This window comes from Nycticebus coucang, chromosome 12 (genome assembly GCF_027406575.1).
Source record: "Nycticebus coucang isolate mNycCou1 chromosome 12, mNycCou1.pri, whole genome shotgun sequence".
In the NCBI taxonomy this organism is placed as follows: domain Eukaryota; kingdom Metazoa; phylum Chordata; class Mammalia; order Primates; family Lorisidae; genus Nycticebus; species Nycticebus coucang.
The window spans coordinates 96,688,463-96,710,607 of NC_069791.1; the positions used below are offsets into that span (position 1 = coordinate 96,688,463).

At 45.4% G+C, this 22,145-nt stretch overlaps 1 protein-coding gene across 3 annotated transcripts in view; it reads right to left on the reverse strand.

Annotated features, from left to right (window-relative positions):
- The window catches only part of LUC7L (LUC7 like), a 45,128-nt gene extending 27,335 nt beyond the window's left edge, over positions 1 to 17,793 (reverse strand). Inside the window, exons 1-4 of one of the 3 annotated variants that reach the window (XM_053556077.1) lie at positions 17,623 to 17,754; positions 16,722 to 16,792; positions 15,634 to 15,728; positions 9,342 to 9,440 (exon numbers count right to left, since the gene is read on the reverse strand). In XM_053556077.1, coding sequence (XP_053412052.1) covers positions 9,342 to 9,437 — 96 coding nt within the window. In that variant the 5' untranslated portion in view covers positions 9,438 to 9,440; positions 15,634 to 15,728; positions 16,722 to 16,792; positions 17,623 to 17,754. The other 2 variants (XM_053556075.1, XM_053556076.1) reach the window with 2 other exon arrangements.
- Between the last annotated feature and the right edge of the window lie 4,352 nt (positions 17,794 to 22,145).

Below are 22,145 nucleotides of genomic sequence, written 5' to 3' on the forward strand. Positions count from 1 at the left end.
CAGTGTCTTATTTTAAGGTGTGCTCCCAAAGATGCGTAGGTCTTATTTTCAGGGGACGTCTTATCTTTCCTGTAAGTAGGTCTTATTTTCGGAGGATGTCTTATTTTCTGGGAAACGGGGTATATAGCACAGCACCAGCACAAAGGGCTGGGTGTCCTCTGTGCTAGGGCTATTGGGCCAAATCAGGCCGTTTAGCAGACCTCATCACTGTTGGAGGTGGCTGCCCCACCATACACAGGACTGTTTGGTACTGTTCCTGACCCTGCCTGCCCAGAGCAATGACACCAGCCTGGGAGTCTGAGATAAGCCCATGCTGTCATCAGAACTGTCCCAGCAACAGACACCCTATACAGCACTACATGTTCTACATGCCTCAAAACCTCCACAGAGAAACTCTCAGAGTCTCTGTCTCACAGATGATGAAAGTGAAATACAGCTGTCACACTACTTAAGTAACAGAGTCAGGAGGTAAGAACCCCTGCATGTTGGCTCCAAAGCACCAGCGCTGTGTACAGATGAACAGAGAGGTGTAACAACGTGCTATGAGTCAGACCTGTCACTCTTTGACCATTAAGTGCTCTACACGCCTCAAAACCTCTGTAGAGAGACTCTAAGGTTCTCTAAGCCAGGACATCTGACCTAGAAAAATGTAACTATTACACTGTATACCTGTAAGAGAAAAACTAGGCAGAACCAGAACTAATCTCATTTGGTGTACTGAAGAAGTTTGGAAATAACCTGATGGGTGTTGTTCTTTTTTTTGAGACAGAGCCTCAAGCTGTTGCCATGGGTAGAGTGCTGTGGCATCACAGCTCACAGCAACCTCCAAATCCTGGGCTTAAGAGATTCTCTTGCCTCAGGCTCCGACTACGGTGCCTGCCACAACGCCCGGCTATTTTTTGGTTGTAGTTGTCATTATTTGGCAGGCCTGGGCTAGATTCGAACGTGCCAGCTCCGGTGTATGTGGCTGGCACCTTAGCCACTTGAGCTACAGGTGCTGAGTCTGGGTGTTGTTCTGAAAACCTAAAAAAATCACAAAGCAAGAAAATGGGGGGGGGGGGAATGTGCTAGAAGTCTCACTCATCAAGGTCAAAATAACAATAAAATATCTTCTTATGCCTAGGCACAATGGCTCATGCCTATAATCCTAGCACTCTAAGAGGCTGAAGCAGGTGGATTGCTTAAGCTCAGGGGTTGGAGAATAACCTGAGCAAACAGGAGACTCCATCTCTACTAAAACAGAAAAGAAAAGAAAAGAAAAGAAAAAAACACTAGCTGGGCTTTGTGGTAGGCACCTGTAGTCCCAGCTACTCAGGAGGCAGAGCCAAGACAACTACTTGGGCCCAGGAGTTTGAGGTTGCTATGAGCTATGACACCATGGCACTCTATCCAGGGTGACAGATCGACTCTGTCTCAAAACAAAAACAAAAGAAATACTTTCCTAAACCTCTGTCACTAGAAGACCCAAAAGTTTGGTAACTTGCTCTGGTAACAAAGACACATAAAAAACGCAGCCTCGGGCGGCGCCTGTGGCTCAGTCGGTAAGGCGCCAGCCCCATATACCGAGGGTGGCGGGTTCAAACCCGGCCCCAGCTGAACTGCAAACCAAAAAATAGCCGGGCGTTGTGGCGGGCGCCTGTAGTCCCAGCTACTCGGGAGGCTGAGGCAAGAGAATCGCTTCAGCCCAGGAGTTGGAGGTTGCTGTGAGCTGTGTGATGCCATGGCACTCTACCGAGGGCGATAAAGTGAGACTCTGTCTCTACAAAAAAAAAAAAAAAAAAAAAAAAAACGCAGCCTCCCTCTAGTCCTAGAAGTTTGGAAGGCCAAGGTGGGAGGACTGGTTGAACCCAGGAGTTTGAAACCAGGCAGGGCAATAGAGAGACCTCATCTCTACAAAAATAGTTTTATCATATCCTTTTTTTCCCCTTTTTAAAAAAAGTTGCAATAAACATTTTTTTCTGTACATTCAGATACACAGAATGTATCCTTCAGATACATTCCCAGTAGTGAAATTCTTAAACAAAATGCATACACACTTAAAATGCTGACAGAGGGCAGCTCTGTGGCTCAAAGGAGTAAGGTGCCAGCTCCATATGCCAGAGGGAATGGGTTCAAACCCAGCCCTGGCCAAAAACTGCAAAAAAAAAAAAAAAAAAAAAATGCTGACAGAGCCCTGATAGCCCACCCCTTACAAATACCACTGCTCCAGTTTACCCTTTTATTCAGGAGAGGATATGTTCTACATACTTACAGTACTGGTCATCAAATTTGAGGCAGGGTATCACTCTGTTCCTCAAGCAGGAAAGCAGTGGAGTGATCCCAGCTCACTGCAATCTTCAACTCCTGGGCTCAAGCAATCTTCCTGCCCAGGCCTCCAGAACAACTGGGACTACAGGTACAGGACATTACCCTATCTAACCTGTTTCCCCGAAAATAAGACAGTGTCTTATTTTAAGGTGTGCGCCCAAAGATGCGCTAGGTCTTATTTTCAGGGGACTTCTTATCTTTTCTGTAAGTAAGTCTTATTTTCGGGGAAACAGGGTAGTTGATTTTTTAACTTTTTTTTTTTTTTGCAGTTTTTGGCAGGGGCTGGGTTTGAACCTGCCATCTCTGGTATATGGGGCCAGCACCCTACTCCTCTGAGCCAAGGTGCCGCCCAATTTTTTAACTTTTTTAAAAGGGTCTTGTCATATTGCCCAGGCTTGTTTTGAACTCCTGGCCACAAGGAAATCTCACACCTTGGCTTCCCAAATTGCTGCGATTATAGGTGTGAGCACCTGGCTAGTTATTAAACATTTTAATATGAGATGCCTGAAAAAAGGCAAAAAATAATTTTTTCTGCCAGAAACACCTATAATCCCAGTACTTTGGGAAGCCAAGCCAGGTGGATTGTTTGAGTTCAGGAGTTCAAGACCAGCCTGAGCAAGAGAAAGACCCCATCTCTACCAAAAATACAAAAACTAGGGCGGCGCCTGTGGCTCGTTGAGTAGGGCCATATACCAAGGGTGGCAGGTTTGAAACCAGCCCCGGCCAAACTGCAACAAAAAATAGCCAGGCGTTGTGGCGGGCACCTGTAGCGGGGCAAGAGAATCACCTAAGCCCAAGAGCTGGAGGTTGCTGTGAGCTATGATGCCAGAGCACTCTACTGAGGGCAACAGAGTAAGACTGTGTCTCTAAAAAAAAAAAATAGGAAAACTAAAGGCTGGACAAGGTGGCTCACACCCGTAATCCTAGCACTCTGGGAGGCCGATGTGGGTAGCTTACCCAAGCTCACGAGTTCAAGACCAGACTGAGCCATAGCAATACCGGGCATTTAAGGCTGGGGGTGGTGGTTAATGTCTGTAATCCCAGCACTTGGGAAGCCGAGTGGGTGCATTGCCTGAGCTCACAAGTTTGAGACCTGCCTGAGCAAGAGCGAGACCCCTTGTCAAAAAATAGCTGGACATTGTGGCAGGTACCTATAGTCCCAGCTACTTGGGAGGCTGAGGCAAGAGAATTGCTTGAGCCCAAGAATTTGAGGTTGCTATGAGCTGAGACAACATGCCTGAGTGACAAGAGTGAGATTTTGTCTCAAAAAATATATATATATTTTTTTTTTCTTTGAACAAGAGCACTAGAAATATTTAGGTTTTTCTCAAGTGATTTTTTGGGAGTTGGGAGAAGGGGTGGTTACCCTCTTAACAAGTCATTCCTATACATGGTAAATTTTCAAACAGTACAAAAAGGTGTCAAATTTGCCCTTGCCCTCTAATCCACCTCACCAAGAAGAAAGTATTGTTCCTCTAAAACTACTCTCTCCCCATGTAAAGCATGTCAATGGTTGTACAACACCCTCCCTTAAAAAAAAAAGAAAGAAAAACTCACCCAATGCATACATTGAACAGTTATACTGTACACCTACCCAGTGAAAGACAGTCCGACTTTAACCCTACAAAAGCAAACTATGTAACCTAATCGTATATACCCCCATATTAATCCGGAAAAAAAAAGAACAAAATTATACAAAATGGAAACATCTCATTACACTTTGCTTTTCCTCTTAACAACTTACCTTGGAGGTACGTTCACGTCAGTACACACTGACCTACCTCATTGTCTTTTCACAGCTATGTACCATTTCACTGCAACGGTTGGAGCTATGACAACCAGTTCCTCACTGAGGATATCTACATAGTTCCTGCCTTGAATAATATGAAGCAGGACAGCACCTGTGGCTCAGTGAGTAGGGCGCCGGCCCCATGTGCCGAGGGTGGCAGGTTCAAACCTGGCCCCGGCCAGTTAAAACAGCAGTGGCAACTGCAAAAAAAAAAAAAAAAAAATAGCCGGGCATTGTGGCAGGCACCTACAGTCCCAGCTACTCAAGAGGCTGAGGTAAGAGAATCACTTAAGTCCAAGAGTAGGAGGTTGCGACGCCATGGCACTCTACCAAGGGTGACGGGGTGAGACTCTGTCTCAAATAATAATAATAATAATCTGAAGCAAATTCATTTTGTGTATATGCAAGTGCCAGTTAGACTTGCTCTCAGAGCTGGCCCTGCTGGCGTGTGCTTTCTTACATGTTAAGAAGCTGCTAAATTGGGCGGCGCCTGTGGCTCAGTGAGTGGGGCGCCGGCCCCATATGCCAAGGGTGGCGGGTTCAAACCCAGCCCTGGCCAAACTGCAACAACAAAAAAAAATAGCTGGGCATTGTGGCAGGCGCCTGTAGTCCCAGCCGTTCGGGAGGCTGAGGCAAGAGAATCGCCTAAGCCCAGGAGTTGGAGGTTTCTGTGAGCCGTGTGACGCCACGACACTCTACGGAGGGCAATAAAGTGAAACTCTGTCTCTACAAAAAAAAAAAAAAAAGCTGCTAAATTATCCAGTAGGTATATCAAGATCACTTAACTCCCCACCTTTTTAGTTCAGGGTCAAGGTGAGCACAGGATTAAATACCTGCTAGGAAATGTCCTTTTGTGCCCTTTAACCCACTTTTCTATCAAGCTATTTTTGTATTATATATGCATATATGTATACATATTGTTGTCAATCATGAAGTTTACCTTAAATATGAAGGAAACTAGGTCATCCTCATACATACTGCAAATGATGTGTCCCAATTTATTGACTTCTACTATGTGAATATTTACTTTTTTAAGGTAGAACTGACAAATAAAAACTACACATAATTCAAGGTGTCAAATGATGTCTTTCTTTTTTTGAGACAAGAGTCTCACTATGTCACCCTCAGTAGAATGCCGTGGTGTCACAGCTCGCAGCAACCTCAAACTCTTGGGCTTAAGCGATTCTCTTGCCTCGGCCTCCCAAGTAGCTAGGACTACAGGTGCCTGCCACAACGGCTGGCCATTTTTTTACTGCAGTTGTAATTGATGTTTTTAGCTGGCCCAGGCTGGGTTTGAACCCATGAGCCCTGGTGTATGTAGCCAGCGCCCTACTCATTGAGCTATGGGCACCACCCTCAAATGATGTCTTGATATATGTATACATTAAGAAATGATTATTACTTCAGGCTCGGCACCCATACCACAGTGATTATGGCGCCAGACACATACACCGAGGCTGGTGGGTTCAAGCCCAGCCTGGGTCAGCTAAACTAATGACAAATGCAACAAGAAAATAGATGGGCATCGTGGTGGGCGCCTGTAGTCCCAGCTACTTGAGAGGCTGAGGCAAGAGAATCACTGAAGCCTAAGAGTTTGAGGTTGCTGTGAGCTGTGACGTCACAGCACTCTACAGAAGGGAACACAGTGAGACTGTCTCAAAAAAAAAAAAAAAATGATTATCACTTCAAACTAATTAACATACTCATTACATCATACAATTACTACTTTATTTATTTATTTTTATTTTTTTTGAGACAGAGCCTCAAGCTGTCACCCTGGCTAGAGTGCTGTGGCTTCACACCTCACAGCAACCTCCAACTCCTGGGCTCAAGCAATTCTCCTGCCTCAACCTCCCAAGCAGCTGGGACTACAGGCGCCAGTCACAACACCAGGCTATTTTTTGGTTGCAGCTGTCCTTGTTGTTTGGCGGGCCCGGGCTGGATTCAAACCCGCCAGCTCAGGTGTATGTGGCTGGCGCCTTAGCCGCTTAAGCCACAGGCGCCGAGCTGCTCCTTTATTTATTTTAATTTTTTGTTTGTTTGTTTTGTTTTTGGCCGAGGCTAGGTTTGAACCTGCCACCTCTGGCATATGGGACCGGCGCCCTACTCCTTGAGCCACAGGCACCGCCTCTTTATTTATTTTAAAAGAGACAGAATCACACTCTGCAGCCTAGCCTGGAATGTATTGGCTCAATCGTGGCTCACTGCAACCTTGCTACTCAATGGGCTCAAGCTATCCTCCCACCTCAGCCTCCTCAGGCACTTGCCACCACACCAGACTAACTCTTCTTTTTAGAGATGAGGTCTCACTACACTGCCTAGGCTGATCTTAAACTCCTGGCCTGAAAAGGATCCTCCACCTCACCTTCTCAAAGTGCTGGCATGGTAAGTACGAGCCAAAGCACCCAGACTAACCTTTTTTTGTTGGTGAGGAAACTTAAGATCTACTCTTAGCAGATTTCAAGAACATAATATACCGTTATTAACTATAGTCACCATGATGTATGTACATTCGATCTTCAGAACTTTATCTTATAACTGAAAGTGTGTATCCCTTGACTAACATCTCTCCCCTTCTCCCACCGTTTTGTTTATGTGAGTTTTTGATGTGCTAATATTTTAGGTTTTTATATAGACAAATGTTTGCATCTTTCTTTTATGGCTTCTAGGCTTTGCAACACTTCAAAATGGCAAAACAAATTCAAATGCACACTGGGGGCTCGGCACCCGTAGCACAGTGGTTACAGTGCCAGCCACATACACCAAAGGTGGCGGGTTCGAACCCAACCTGGGCCAAATAAACAACAATGACAACTGCAACAAAAAATAGGCATTTTGGCAGGCACCTGTAGTCCCAGCTACTTGGAAGGCTTAGGCAAAAGAATCACTTATAAAAAAAAAAAATTCACTCTAGGGGAGATCCAACTTGGCATTTTTCAAACTGGGTAATGCAGTTTTCAACACTGTTTTATGACATCCTTCTACTACACACTGGTCGAATATACACCCTTCCTAACACAGTGTATTAGATTACCACATATATTTCAGTCTTCTTCTGTAGTCTCAATCCCTTCAATTAATTTATTACTTCTCTAGCATTAATCAAGGCATTTAAAAAATAAACTGAGTCTGGGCACATTGGTTCGTGCCTGTAATTCTAGCACTCTGGGAGGCCGAAGCAGGTAGACTGCTTGAGCTCAGAAGTTCAAGACCAGCCTAAGCAAGAGAAAGACACTGACTTCTCTAAAAACAGCTAGGGGCTCAGAGCTCATAGCTCAGTGCTTAGGGCACGAGCCACATACAGTAGGACTGGCAGGTTCAAACCCACCTGGGCCTACTAAACAACAATAACAACAACAAAAATAGCTAGGCGCTGTGGCAGGCGCCTGTAGTCCACCTACATGGGGGGCTGAGGCAAGAGAATCACTTAAGCCCAAGAGTTGGAGGTTGCTGTGAGCTGTGAGCTGTGAGACCACAGCATTCTACCAAAGGAGACAAAGTGAAACTCTTGTCTCATAAAATTAAAAATAAAACTCACAATATAGAAAACTTTTATTTCCAAGCCCCAGCTGTTAATTGAGTTGGTAGAGGCATTATTAGTTAATTCACAGATTCAACACTGAAATGTACACTATTTTGTTAAAGAATGTACCTGAAAAAGAATTTTAATCACTTTTTAAGACCACTGGTTTAAATAGAAATTACTCTAAAATGTCACTGGGTGGACCTCTTCCCTGAGTTTTTTCACTGGCTCCTTCATCCCATGCTCAGTCCCTTCCCCATTTTCACTCAGAATGTTAATGGCATCAAACCCCTCTATCGAACTCTAGTGATAGAGGAAAAGGGATTAAAAAAAATTGAAATCAAGTGACTCTAAATCATGTATTCTCAATGGGGACAGGAATGAAAACTGGTCCTTAAGAAAAAATTTTACGTATTACAATGGTGTGTGGCCCAGTTAAGGATCGCAATTTCATTCAGGGGGAACAATTACAGGAAAAATTCTAAAACGGCCTCTTTGGGCCAGGCACAGAGAATCATACCTGAAATCCTAGCACTTTAAGAGGCTGAGGTAGGACTGCTTGAACCCAGAAGTTCAAGGTCAACTTGAGCAATAAGTGAGACCCTGACTCTACCATCCTCCCCCAAACCAGTAATTCCTCTCCCCGGAATACAGCCTAAACAGTCTTAATACTGTTCACAATAATAAAAAGGTACAATCAATACAAGTATCTATGAATAAAGAAAGGATACCCTGAGAAATATTCAGGCAAGAACAAAAACAAATAGTACTCAAAAACATGGGTAAACAGAAATATAACACTAAACAAAAAATCAAGTTTTAGGCTCGGCACCCATAGCACAGTGGTTACAGTGTCAGCCACATACACGTAGGCTGCTGGGCCCGGGACAGCTAAACAACAGTGACAAACCCGGCCCGGGACAGCTAAACAACAGTGACAACTGCAACAAAAAAATAGTAGCTGGGCGCAGTGGCTCACGCCTGTAATCCCAGCACTGTGGGAGGCTGAGGAGGAAGAAACGCTTGCGCTCAGGAGTTAGAGACTCGCCTGAGCGACAGTGAGACCCAGACTCATGAAAAAATGGAAAAACCCAGCTGGGCATAGCGAGCGCCTGTAATCCCAGCGGCTTCTGGAGGCTGAGGCAGCGGGGTGCCCGCACCCTGAGTCTGAGGTTGCGGTGAGCTACCACACCCACTGCACTCTGCTCAGGGGCATAGGGTGGGATCCTGTCTCAACAACAAATAGTCAGGCATTGTGGCAGGCTCCTGTAGTCCCTGCTACTTCGGAGGCTAAGGCAAGAGAATCACTTAAGCCGAAGAGTGTAAGCTGTGACACCACAGTACTCTACTGAGGGCAGCATAGTAAGACTCTTGTCTCAAAAAAAAAAAAAAAAATCAAGTTTTAAAGATTATCTACAATGCAATCACTTTTATAAAACTTGAAACCAAGCAAGAATAAACATATTATCCAAGGAATCATAAAAATATGTAATAGAAATAATTTTAAAAACAAGGAAATAATACATACAACATAGGAATAGTGATGGGGTGATAGACACACAGGTATAAAACACCATTGGCCAAGTTCTATCTCTCAGCTAGAGTGGTAGTATTATGAGTGTTTTGTTATGTTGCTTCAAAACTTACATATGATACATTAATCTTGATAATTCAATATTGATTCTTTGCAGTAAGAATGAATCAATACCAAGGAAAACTTACATCCAATTCAAAAAACAGGTCTCTTTCTTTACTTGCAATCTCATAATCTGCTCGGAGGGCCAAGTCGTGGATTTTGGTACATTCTCCTAAATCCATGCGCTATGGGAAAGAAACAAAAAATTTACACATGAATCCCTACCCACTGTAGAAAGCATATGATGACTTGGTATATCAATTGTCACCAAATTGTCACACAGTAGAACTTCAGTAAATTGACCACCCATGGGACCATAACTGGTCAACATATAGAGGTGGCCAACATAAGTAAATAGGACTACTGTACTGATACATACAGATGATATAGGTCCAATCCATGAAAATTATGTCAACTTAAGGAAGAACTCAGTGTAGGGAAGTGGTCAACTATGAAGGTTGTCCTAGATTTCTTTTTTGTTTAGAGATGAGGTCTCGCTCTTGTCACCTAGGCTAGAAGGTAGTGTACTAATCATAGCTCACTATGCTCTCAAACTCCTGGGCTCAATGGACCCTCCTGCCTCAGCTGTGGCTGGGACTACAGACACATGCCACCACATCTAGCTTAAACAATGTATTTTTTTTTTTTTTTTTTTTGAGACAGAGTCTCACTATGTCGCCCTCGGTAGAGTGCCATGGCATCACAGCTCACAGCAAGCTCCAGCTCTTGGGCTTAGGTGATTCTCTTGCCTCAGCCTCCCAAGTGGCTGGACTACAGGCGCCCACCACAACACCCGGCTATTTTTTGTTGCAGTTTGGCCGGGGTCAAGTTCGAACCCGCCACTCTCTGTATATGGGGCCAGTGCCCTGCCCACGCCTTTTTCTTTCAACCTTGACTACTCAAGTATTCAGTGCCTGGCACAGAGACGAAGAAAGGGAAAAGCAGATAAAAATTGCATTTTGGCAATTATAACACAATCTAACACTTGGCTTTGTGTAACTCTTTGTGTATCAAGGGGAATAAAGCAGAATAGGCTGATTCAGGCCAGATGAGAGTGGCTCAGGCCTATAATCCTTGCACTCTGTGAGACTGAGGCAGCAGGATCACTTGAGGTCAGGAGTTTGAGACCAGCCTGAGCAAGAATAAGACTTTGTCTCTAATAAAAATAGAAAAATTAATCAGACATGGTGGTGGGCACCTACAGTCCCAGCTATTCAGGAGGCTGAGGCAGGAGGATTGCTTGAACCCAGGAAAATTAATCAGACATGGTGGTGGGCACCTATAGTCCCGACTGAGCCACAGGCGCCGCCCGCACCTATAGTCCCAACTATTCAGGAGGCTGAGGCAGGAGGATTGCTTGAACCCAGGAAAATTAATCAGACATGGTGGTGGGCTCCTATAGTCCCAGCTATTCAGGAGGCTGAGGCAGGAGGATTGCTTGAACCCAGGAGTCTGAGGGTACACTGAGCTAGGCCGATAACATGGCATGCTAGTCTAGGGCAACAGAATGAGACTCTGTCTTAAAAAAAAAAAAAAAAGACTGATTCAGAGCCAATTGAAATCTCCTGATATTGTCGTAACCTGGTAAATGACCCTGGATATAAAATTGGCCCATTCAATTGCTCCATTTGAGAAACAAAAAGCTCTCTCATGATATACTATTATGTGTTCTAGCCACCCAAAGCAGTACAATTAGACAACAATAAATATTTTTAACCTAAATCCTGAGCACAATACTGTGCAGACATCTTTCACCTCTGGTCACCTACACAGCAGTAGGGACATTCATATGCCAGGGATCATGGTGCCAATTTACAGAGTGCATGTTAACAAAACCCAACAAAGGGTGGCGCCTGTGGCTGGGTGGGTAGGGCGCCAGCCCCATATACCCAGGGTGGTGGGTTCGAACCCAACCCTGGCCAAACTGCAACAAAAAATAGCCAGGCATTGTTTGCGGGCGCCTGTAGTCCCAGCTACTTGGGAGGCTGAGGCAAGAGAATCGCCTAAACCCAGGATATGAGGTTGCTGTGAGCTGTGTGACGCCATGGCACCCTACCGAGGGTAATAAAATGAGACTCTGTCTCTACAAAAAAAAAAAAGAAAGAAAAGAAAAAAGAAAACAAAATCCAACAACTTAATTAGGAGACAGCCCCAAGCAGACAAAAGAACATGTCTATAGGCTGGGCACAGTGGCTCACACCTGTAATCCTAACACTCTAGGAGGCCAAAGTAAGTGGATTGCTTGAGCTCACAAGTTCAAGACCAGCCCAAGCAAAAGCAAGACCCCGTCTCTACTAAAAATAGAAAAATTGAGGCATGAGGATCACTTGAGCCTGAGTTGGAGGTTGCTATGAGCTATGACACCACAGCACTCTGCTCAGGGCAACAGCTTGAGACTCTGTCTCAAAAAAAAAAAGTCTATAAAAAAGAATGCTGAATCTAGAACTCCTTTAAACTCCAACTGTAGGGCGGCACCTGTGGCTCAGTCAGTAAGGTGCCGGCCCCATATACCGAGGGTGGCAGGTTCAAACCCAGCCCCGGCCGAACTGCAACAAAAAAATAGCCGGGTGTTGTGGAGGGCACCTATAGTCCCAGCTACTTGGGAGGCTGAGGCAAGAGAATCGCTTGGGTCCAGGAGTTGGAGGTTGCTGTGAGCTGTGTGACGCCATGGTCCTCTACCTAGGGCCATAAAATGAAACTCTGTCTCTACAAAAAAATAAATAAATAAATTAAATAAAATAAAATAAACTCCAACTGTATTCGAAACTATTTCAGGCTCCACGTCTGTAGCACAGTGGTTATGGCACCAGCCACATACACCACAGCTAGCTCAACAACGACAACTGAAACAAAAAATAGCCGGTTGTTGTGGTGGGCGCCTGTAGCCCCAGCTACTGGGAGGCTAAGGCAAGAGAATCGCTTAAGCCTAGGAGTTTGAGGTTGCTGTGAGCTGTACACCACAGCACTCTACCAAGGGCAACATAATGAGACTCTGTCTCAAAAAAAATAAAATAAAATAAGATAAAATTCATAGGTAGTATTGAGTATTGGGCAAAGTCAGCATGGGAGAACTTTGCGCCCTGCGTGCTGGTTTCCTGGGTCGCTTAATGTGTGTGTATACACAGAGTGCTAGTTTTATCACCAGGAGTAGCATTTGTTTAAAAAAAAAAAACAAAACTATTTCAAAACTTCACAGGTTATAAAATCTTTAATATCCTAAGCCAACCATCCTAGCGCCTGACTCTTAAGCACAAGCTGTGCTCACTGCTAAAATACCCTTCAGTGTGACCAGTGACAAAGCAGCACTGGGCTGGGGAAATAACTGGTCTGCCTAGCAGTAAGGTCTTCATTATGACAAAAGATTGACTTTTCTCCTTCATTATGATTATTCTGAAGTCAGATGGAGCTCATATTATGTTGGGTACCTGGAGATCTAGGGGTAGATTAATGGTGGTTCTAGAAGCCAAAGTTGCAACTAACATCACTGTCCCTGAAAACCTGACAATTTTTGCTTCATTTATTCTTCTAAGTACCATGTACTGTTATTTAAAATATAGTTTCCACAAGGAGGTGGAGAAGTACTGGTCACTTCCCTGGCAGCCTAACACCAAGCAGAATATTCCAAGTGGCTGTTAAATAGAATGTCAGACCATTTTTACTGCACAAACAACTGTGTTCTCCACTCTAGCCTCTCCCAGTCTACCACTGGTGATAGAGAAGAGCACTAAAGGTTCTAGAATCTTCAGAAAACGAGTTCTACTGAGACAAATTACACTACTTTCCCTCTAGCTGCTACCTGACTGTTCCAAATTTACTAACCAAAACTACATTTTTGGCCAGATGCAGTGGCTCATGCCTATAATCCTGGCACTCTGGGAGGCAGAGGCAAGAGGATCACTTGAAGCCAGGAGTTTGAGACCAACCTGAGCAACATAGTGAGATCCTGGCTCTACCAAAAATAAAAAGTTGGGCGGCGCCTGTGGCTCAAAGAGTAGGGCGCCGGTCCCATATGCTGGAGGTGGCGGGTTCAAACCTAGCCCCGGCCAAAAACCAAAACAAAACAAAAAACCAAAAATAAAAAGTTAAAAAAAATTAGCCCAGACGTGTTGATGTGCACCTGTCTGTAGTCCTAGCTATGCAGGAAGCTGAGTAGAATCACCTGAGCCCAGGCCTTTGCAGTTACTGTAAGCTATAAAGACATCATTGCACTCTAGCCTAGGCAACAGACTGAGAGCCTAGCTAAATTTTACTGGCTTTAAAAAAAAGAAAGAAAGAAGGCTTGGCACCCATACCTCAGTGAGTAGGGCGCCGAGCACACATACCAAAGCTGGCGGGTTCGAGCCCAGCCCCGGCCTGCTAAGCAACCAAAAAATAGCCGGGGGTTGTTATGGCGGGTGCCTGTAGTCCCAGCTGCTCGGGAGGCTGAGGTAAGAGAATTGCTTAAGCCCGGGAGTTTGAGGTTGCTATGAGCTGTGATGCCACAGCACTCTACCAAGGGCAACACAGTGAGACTCTGTCTTTTAAAAAAAAAAAAAAAAAGGGAGGCACCTGTGGCTCAAAGGAGTAGGGCGCTGGCCCCATATGCCAGAGGTGGTGGGTTCAAACCCAGCCCTGGCCAAAACTGAATAAAAAAAAAAAAGAGCAAGGCCCTGTCTCAGAAACAAACTATACATTTTACCCCAAGCCTCAATAAAATGATTACCTCCATTGTTCCTTGACCCACTCTTTACCAGTAATAAGAGATGGTTTGAGCAAAAATGTGGACCTAGAGATGCCCTAGGTGGGGCATAACTACTTTCATCTTTCTGATATATTTTATTTCAATTTATCACAAAACACAAACTCCGCAGAACTTTCGATTCAAGTATCCCTCACTTCAGGGTATCCCACAATAGTGAGTCTCAACCTTTACAACAATCCCCTTCTGCAACTGACCTTCAGCAGTCTCTGACATTTGTTCATTCACACCTCTGCAAAACACTTTCTTCATGTGCAGTGGTCTCCTTGGTTTCCTCCTCACTCTCAGCCTGTTTCTTCTCACACTCCCTTTGCTGAGCTGCCTAAGTCCAAGGCCAAACATGCAGTGACCCTATTCAGTGTATGGCTTCTCATTATTCACTTGGTTCCATAACCTCCGCCTCTGTCTCCCTTCACTCAACCACTCCAGACACACCAACAGCACTTCTGTCTCTAATTTCTCTTCCACCCACAGCTTGTATTCACAAATTTCACATGTGTTTTTCTCACCATTCAAGTCTCTGCTCAAATGCTCCTGAGGTGTGGGGAAACATATGAGTGGAGACTTGAATGAAATAAACTGACCTGAACGAAAAGAACTCTATCACTGTGCCAAACAAGTCAAGGAGTCAGGTCAGGCATGCTGGCTCATGGCTGTAATCCCAACACTGGGAGGCCAAGGCAGGAGGATCACCTGAGCTCAGGAGTTTGAAACCAGCCTGAGAAAGAGCAAGACGCTATCTGTACTACAATTACAAAACCCAGCCAGGGCTTGGCACCCATAGCTCAGTGAGTAGGGCGCTGGCCATATACACCAAAGATGGTGGGTTCGAGCCCAACCCAGGCCTGCTAAACAACAATGACAACTACAACCAAAAAATAGCCAAGCATTCTGGCTGGCGCATATAGTCCCAGCTACTTAGCAGGCTGAGGCAAGAGAATCGCTGAAGTCAAGAGTTTGAGGTTGCTGTGAGCTATGATGCCATAGCACTCTACTGAGGGTGACTTAGTGAGACTCTATCTCAAAAAAAAAAAGAAAAACCAGCCGGGCTTCATGACAGGCTCCTGTAGTCTCAGCTACTTGGGAGGCTGAGGCAAAAAGATCACTGCAACCCAGGAGTTTGACGTTACTATGAGCTATGACACCATGGCACTCTACCCAGGGTGACAGGGTGAGACTCTTATCTCAAAAAGAAAAGTCTTCATACTATTCACCTTGAAATCAAGCAAACAAAGAGGCAAAACATGCAGAATCTTCAAAGAACTACAGGCTGACCTAATAATACTTTTTGCTACAGCCATATTATATTTGTACTACTTAGTTGTGAATATCTCAAAATAAATGAATTTACAAAAATCTGACAACTTTGCAGACAGAATACTACAGCAGTGAAATTTGTTCTATAACATAAAATCCCACCAAACTAACAGAATCTATAATTTGAAGGGCATTAGAACCGACTAAAGCAGCGGTTCTCAACTTGTGGGTAGCGACACACGGGAACCGTATTAAAGGGTCGTGGCATTAGGAAGGTTGAGAACCACTGTACTAAAGGAAGAGAGAGTCAACCTGAAACACCTTCACTGCCTATAAAGCATCCATGTTGGAATGTTCTATAAGGTCCCCCAAAATGCACCTACCGTCCCAGCCAGGATGTCATGAGGGCAGCAGTCCAGAAGGTGACTCTTGCAGACACGGTCATCTGTAAACTTGACCCTCTGTCTGGTTTCGTCTCCTGAAATTCATTTGTGGTTTTAAATAAAACAGTATTATCACATTAACCACAAAAGGTTATCTGGTGCAATAATTCATCTGGATAATTTGTAGGCTATCATTTCTGCATTCTCCCCATCAAATATAATGAAATGCTGTTCTAAAGGTATTTACAAGTGGAGTGGAATACACATTTTTTTGAGGCCAAGTATAACGTGAAGAATCACACTTAATGAGATCTGACTCCATCATCGTGCGAAAAAAGTCAAGGAGTCAGAAATAAAAGGCTGAGAGCTAAACAGTCATTAGCCCACATCTACCTGTAGGCATTGAAATTCCAAAGACCCATGCCAATCAGAGGGCCACGAATCACCACATACGACTTAGATAGCTGGTAATTTCCACCAACAAAAGCTATTTGTTAATCTAATTTTTGGTATGGACAGATGTACAGGATAGTCAGCATTTTGCTTAACATTACATGAAGAAGAAAGGTTTCTAACTTTGATGACTGTTAAATAATCTCTTATTCTTCCTTTCCCCCTTTCAGCCCCACCCGTAAAAAAGAGAGTTGACACCTGGGAGTCACTTTTAACAAGACAATACCAAAAAAACCAAAAATGAACTAGGTTAGTCAATACACACTGTGAGCTCCAACACATACTGTACCCATCTGCATTCTTCAAGACCTCAGCTGCAGAATTTTATGCCCGCTGTTGAAAAGTTTTAAAGGAAAAGCTTTCTTGCCCACACCTGCAGTAAGGAAGTCAGGGGGAATGATACATAAAAGTAAAGGCAAAGTGGTATGTGACAAATTTTAAAGGTAAGCTGTGTATATGACACAGAGCTGTGTAATACTAGAGGAGGAATATATTTTAGGATTTGCAAGCATCCAGGATTAATGTAGTGTCTTTTTATTGAAAATGTTTTCTTGCTAAACTACACTTTAAAGTTACTTGTGAAAAAAAGCAAACACTTTTTTGTTATAACAGCTTAGAAATTGGTTGTGACTCACGGCTCGATGAACATGAGGCTTTTCTGCAACTCCCTTGCAGATTGATGTAGGCAGGCAAAGATACACTGAACCTTTATAAATAAAATAGAGGGGCCACAATTGTTCAGTTTGTATGAAATAAAAATATGGGAAGCAATTCAAAAGCAACTCAATATACAAAGAAAGCTAAAAAGCACTTATTCACCTATGAAATAAAGTGCAAGGAATCTGCACAGCCCTGCGAATGTGCCAGTGTGAACTTACAACCTCATTACTTCAGTAAAAAAGAAAACAAACCACAGCAGGTATATAGTTTTGCAAAAATCCAACTGCTTTCTCCTGAAACAACCGTCATGATTTAGCACTCCTCCCTATCGTACAACCTACCTACCGACTGCCAAGCGCTGGCTAAACAGAGGCTCTCCTGTGTGACAGGGGGAAGGGGAAGGCTGGAAAAGTACTCGGCAGGAACCCACGTTAGAAAAGCTCAATTTACATCTCCCTACAGATGTAATGCTACAGAACAACAACGGCCCGGCTCCCCAGGCTGTAGGTCCTTCCCCGAGGAACCTCGGAGAGTTCTGCCACCCGGCTGCCAGATCTCTTAGCCAACTCCCCAGTTCATGGAGGGGCGCTGGCTGAGGAGGAAGCCGCAGGACGGTACATGGGAGCCCCACTGACGGCGCGGACTCCGAGAGAGGAGCCCGCCGGGGACCCACAACTAGCCGGGAAAAAAGCCTAGCTGCGGACAGCTAAGAGGCGAACTGGTTTAAACAAAGCCCCGGAGCCTGCGGTCGGCGTGCTGGGGAGAGAAGCGGCGCGCCGCGCAGGCGCAGAAGATACTGGCCCCCGCCTCAGGCCGCCCGGCGACCTCGCCTCACTTTCGCCCACGCCCCTCGCCTGGCCGGCAGCCCAGACTCACCGTCCCGGGCAGTGCCCATAAGCTGGTCCAGGAGGGCCCGCATTTGCGCCTGGGCAGACATAATGGCCAGTGGGGGCTGCGGGGTGAGGGCCCTCGACGGCTCCTCTCTGGGCGGCGGCTGCAGCGACGACGAAAGATGGTCACGTCGGCCTCTAGCCCGCTCTGCTCTTTCCCGCCGCAAGGGGCGCCGGGAGGAAGTACGTCGCGCGGGCCCATGGCCTTCTGGGAGGTGCACTTTGCGGGGCGGGGCGCGAACTGAGAATGAAGCCCCGAGTGGTCTACGCATGTCAAAGGGCGGACCCAAAAATCCCAACGTGGTTTTTACTATAAGACCCCGAACCTCAAATTCTTGTCTACCGAGGCAGCACTGCAATAAACTAAAACATAGTCAATCCAAAACAAGAGGCTATACTTCATGCTTCTTCTGGCTAGCCATGAAATCGCAAGCGTATTGTTAGCTACCCTGATGCTCGTTGTTTTACTTCCATGAAATGGGGATGTTGAAGGTGCAGCTCAGGTGGTTCAGTGTATCTTTGCCTGCCTACATCAATCTGCAAGGGAGTTGCAGAAAAGCCTCATGTTCATCGAGCCGTGAGTCACAACCAGTTTCTAAGCTGTTACAACAAAAAAGTGTTTGCTTTTTTTTCACAAGTAACTTTAAAGTGTAGTTTAGCAAGAAAACATTTTCAATGAAAAGACACTACATTAATTAAATTAAAGTCAATTAAGAAAATTAAGTCGGGGGTAGTGCCTGTGGCTCAGTGAGTAGGGTGCTGGGCCCATATACTGAGGGTGGTGAGTTCAAACCCAACCCTTGCCAAACTGCAACAATAAAAAAAATTAAAAAAAAAAAAAAAAAAGGAAAATTAAGTCGGGTGGCGCCTGTGGCTCAGTGAGTAGGGCGCTGGCCCCATATACCGAGGGTGGCGGGTTCAAACCCATCCCCGGCCAAACTGCAACCAAAAAATAGCCGGGCGCTGTGGCGGGCGCCTGTAGTCCCAGCTGCTCAGGAGGCTGAGGCAGGAGAATCGCTGAAGCCCCAGAGCTAGAGGTTGCTGTGAGTCCTGTGACATCATGGCACTCTACTGAAGGCAATAAAGTGAAACTCTGTCTCTACAAAAAAAAAAAAAGAAAAAGAAAATTAAGTCAAGTGTGGAATTGATGTTAGGTTCTAGCATTGCTACTTCGTGGTCGTCACTCTGGAGCTCACAATCTGTCATCCAAGGCTAAAAGGAGACATGTAAGCAATTATTGTATGTTGTTGTAGGGTTATAGTAAGAATCTACCTATGTCCCACATATACTTCTACTATATTAAATGTTCATTTCTAATCTGTTTGTCCAGTTCTAAACTCCACTGTTAAAATCTTAATCCAGACTACCCATATCTTTTACTGAAAACAATAACAGCCACTTCCTATACGGTTTCTTCGCTTCTATTCTCAATTTATCCCCCCAACACATGCACAAATGTTACCTTGTCAAAGCAGTATATGTGATTTCTTTGGTGTAAATTTGACTATAAAAATCCAAATTCCTGGCAGCACCCGTAGCTCAGTTGGCTGGGAGCAGGCCACATACACCTAGGGTGGCAGGTTTGAACCCGACCTAGGCGTGCTAAGCAACAATGACAACTGCAACCAAAAAGTGGCTGAGCGTTGTGGTGGGTGCCTGTCGTCCCAGCTACTGGGGAGGCTGAGGCAAGAGAATCGCCTGGGCGACAGCTTGAGACTTGGTCTCAAAAAAAAAAAAAAAATCCTGGGTAGCGCTTGTGGCTCAAGGAGTAGGGCACTGGCCCCATATGCCGTGGGTAGTCGGTTCAAGCCCAGCCCCGGCCAAAAACCGCAAAAAAAAAAAAATCCAAACTCCTTTCCATATCCCATAAGACCTGAGACATTTGATCTTTCTGGGGCCTGCCTCACATGCTCTCTTTAGATTGCTCCGATAACTGTGGTCTTCAAACACCATTTCTGGCAATGAAGCATTTGTGGCATGAAGACCACCATTTCTGGCAATGAAGCATTTTGTGGCATGAAGATTGAAAGTTTAAAGAGAAAGGCATTCCAGGACCGAAAATAGCATGACACCATTCTCATTTCCTCACCTTCCACAGAGACGCATGGTAACGTTTCGTATTTGAATTTAATCAGGAAAGATTTTTTTCTTTTAATTTTGAATTTCATCTTGGCCCCCGTTGCTCAATGGTTAGGGCGCCGACCACATACACTGGGACTGGCAGGTTCAAACCCTTCCCTGGCCTGCTAAACAACGACAATTACAACAACAAAAAAAATAGCCAGGGGGAGGGCTGCGCCTGTGGCTCAAAGGAGTAGGGTGCTGGCCCCATATGCTGGAGGTGGCGGGTTCAAATCCAAAAAACTGCAAGAAAAAAAAAAATATATATATATATATATGTGTGTGTGTGTGTATATAGCCGGGGGCAGCGCCTATGGCTCAAGGAGTAGGGCGCCAGGCCCCATATACCGGAGGTGGCCGGTTCAAAACCCGGCCCTGGCCAAAAACGGAAAAAAAAAAAAAAAAAAAAAAATAGCCGGGCTTTGTGGCAGGCACCTGTAGTTCCAGCTACTTGGGAGGCTGAAGCAAGAGAATCACTCTTAAGCCCAAGCGTTGGAGGTTGCTGTGAGCTGTGACACCAAGGCACTCTACCAAGGACAACATCATGAGACTCTGTCTCAAAAAAAAATTTGAATTTCAATATATGTATATACACTCACAAATATATATACATACAGAGCAAGATAGCGCACCCATGTGCTTTTTACCTATGTTGTAACAACCCAGGAACCAAGCCACTACCTGGGTACTTGGGGGTTCCTCCTCAAGTGGGAACGTGACCCAACAGTCTGGGGCCTGGCAGACAGAGAGAAGGGCTGAGAAAATTACACACACACTTAGTGTTCTGACCCGTTAGAGATGACACCATGCCAGCCCCTCCTGAGCCCAGGACGTAGGGCTATATTTATTTAGAAAATTTGGGGAGGCGCCTGTGGCTCAGTAGGTAAGGCGCCGGCCCCATATACCAAGGGTGGCGGGTTTAAACCCAGCCCCAGCCGAACTGCAACAAAAAAATGGCTGGGTGTTGTTGTGGGCGCCTGTAATCCCAGCTGCTTGGGAGGCTGAGGCAAGAGAATCGCTTAGGCCCAGGAGTTGGAGGTTGCTGTGAGCTGTGTGATGCCATGGCACTCTACCGAGGGCCATAAAGTGAAACTCTGTCTCTACAAAAGAAAAAAGAAAGAAAATTTGGTGTTGGCTTGGTGCCTGTGGCTCAAGCGGCTAAGGTGCCAGCCACATACATCTGAGCTGGCAGGGTTCAAAACCAGCCCAGACCCGCCAAACAACAATCACAGCTGCAACCAAAAAAAATAGCTGGGCATTGTGGCAGGTGCCTGTAGTCCCTGCTACTTGGGAGGCTGAGGCAGGAGAATCGCTTGAGCCCAGGAGTTGGAGGTTGCTGTGAGTTGTGATGCCACAGCACTCTAACCAGGGCGACAGCTTGAGGCTCTGTCTCAAAAAAAAAGAAAGAAAATATGGTGTTGGCCTGCTGCAGTCATCTGTAATCCTAGCATTCTGGGAGGCGTATGCAGGTAGATTGCTTGAGCTGGCGAGTTCAAGACCAGCCTGAGCAAATGTGAGACCCTGTCTCTACTGAAAACAGAAAAACTGAGGCAAGAGTGATACCGGAATTTCACTCTTGAGTAGGTTCTTGGTCACTGTGATTCAAAGAATGAATCCGCGGACCACAGATCAGTGGTAAGACAGGATTTATTTACAGAAAAGAATACAAAAAACACCAAAGCTCCCAAGTCAGGAGAAAAAAGCTCTCTCTCTCTCTCTCTTCTGTCGCTGGGCTCTTTGTCTAGGGGTGTATATAGTTGCATGAGACCCTCTGTAGTTACATTTAGCATGTCTGGGGGTCTAGGACCCTCTGTACTTGCATTTAGCATGTCTGGGACAGCGTGTCTGGGTTGTGAATGAATGGATACAATCCCTTTCATTCCCAGGCCTAGGAAATGGGGGGTTTCCCTGTTCAGCCTTAAGTGCAATGGGAAGGAAACCTAAGGTGCTGGTGTCTCCCCAGCAGTTGTCTGGCCCCTCCAGCTAATGGAACCTCCCGGCGGGGAGGTGGGGGGTGGCTGTCTACCCTCCAGCCCACTGGTTTCTCTGCCTGCTGCCACTGTACCAACACCACCAAGGAGAGGCAGCTGGTCCCCCCCACACACACACACACACCCCAACTCCACTGAGCTGGCTGGGACACCACTTGTCCTGTATCAACTCTCCCTTCTCCCTCTCCTAGTAGAAACTCTAATTGCTATTAGGGAAAAAGGACTAAGACCAACTGCTTCCTGCTGAGTTGGGTGATGATAGAAGGGGGCAGTTAGTGTTTCTTTGGAGGGAGAGTGAGCCAGGGATCCACAATAGAATCAGGTCTTGGACTGGAACCATCTTTACTGTGTGTAGCTTGATGACACTTCTGGAAGACACAAGCCTGATTAGCCCATT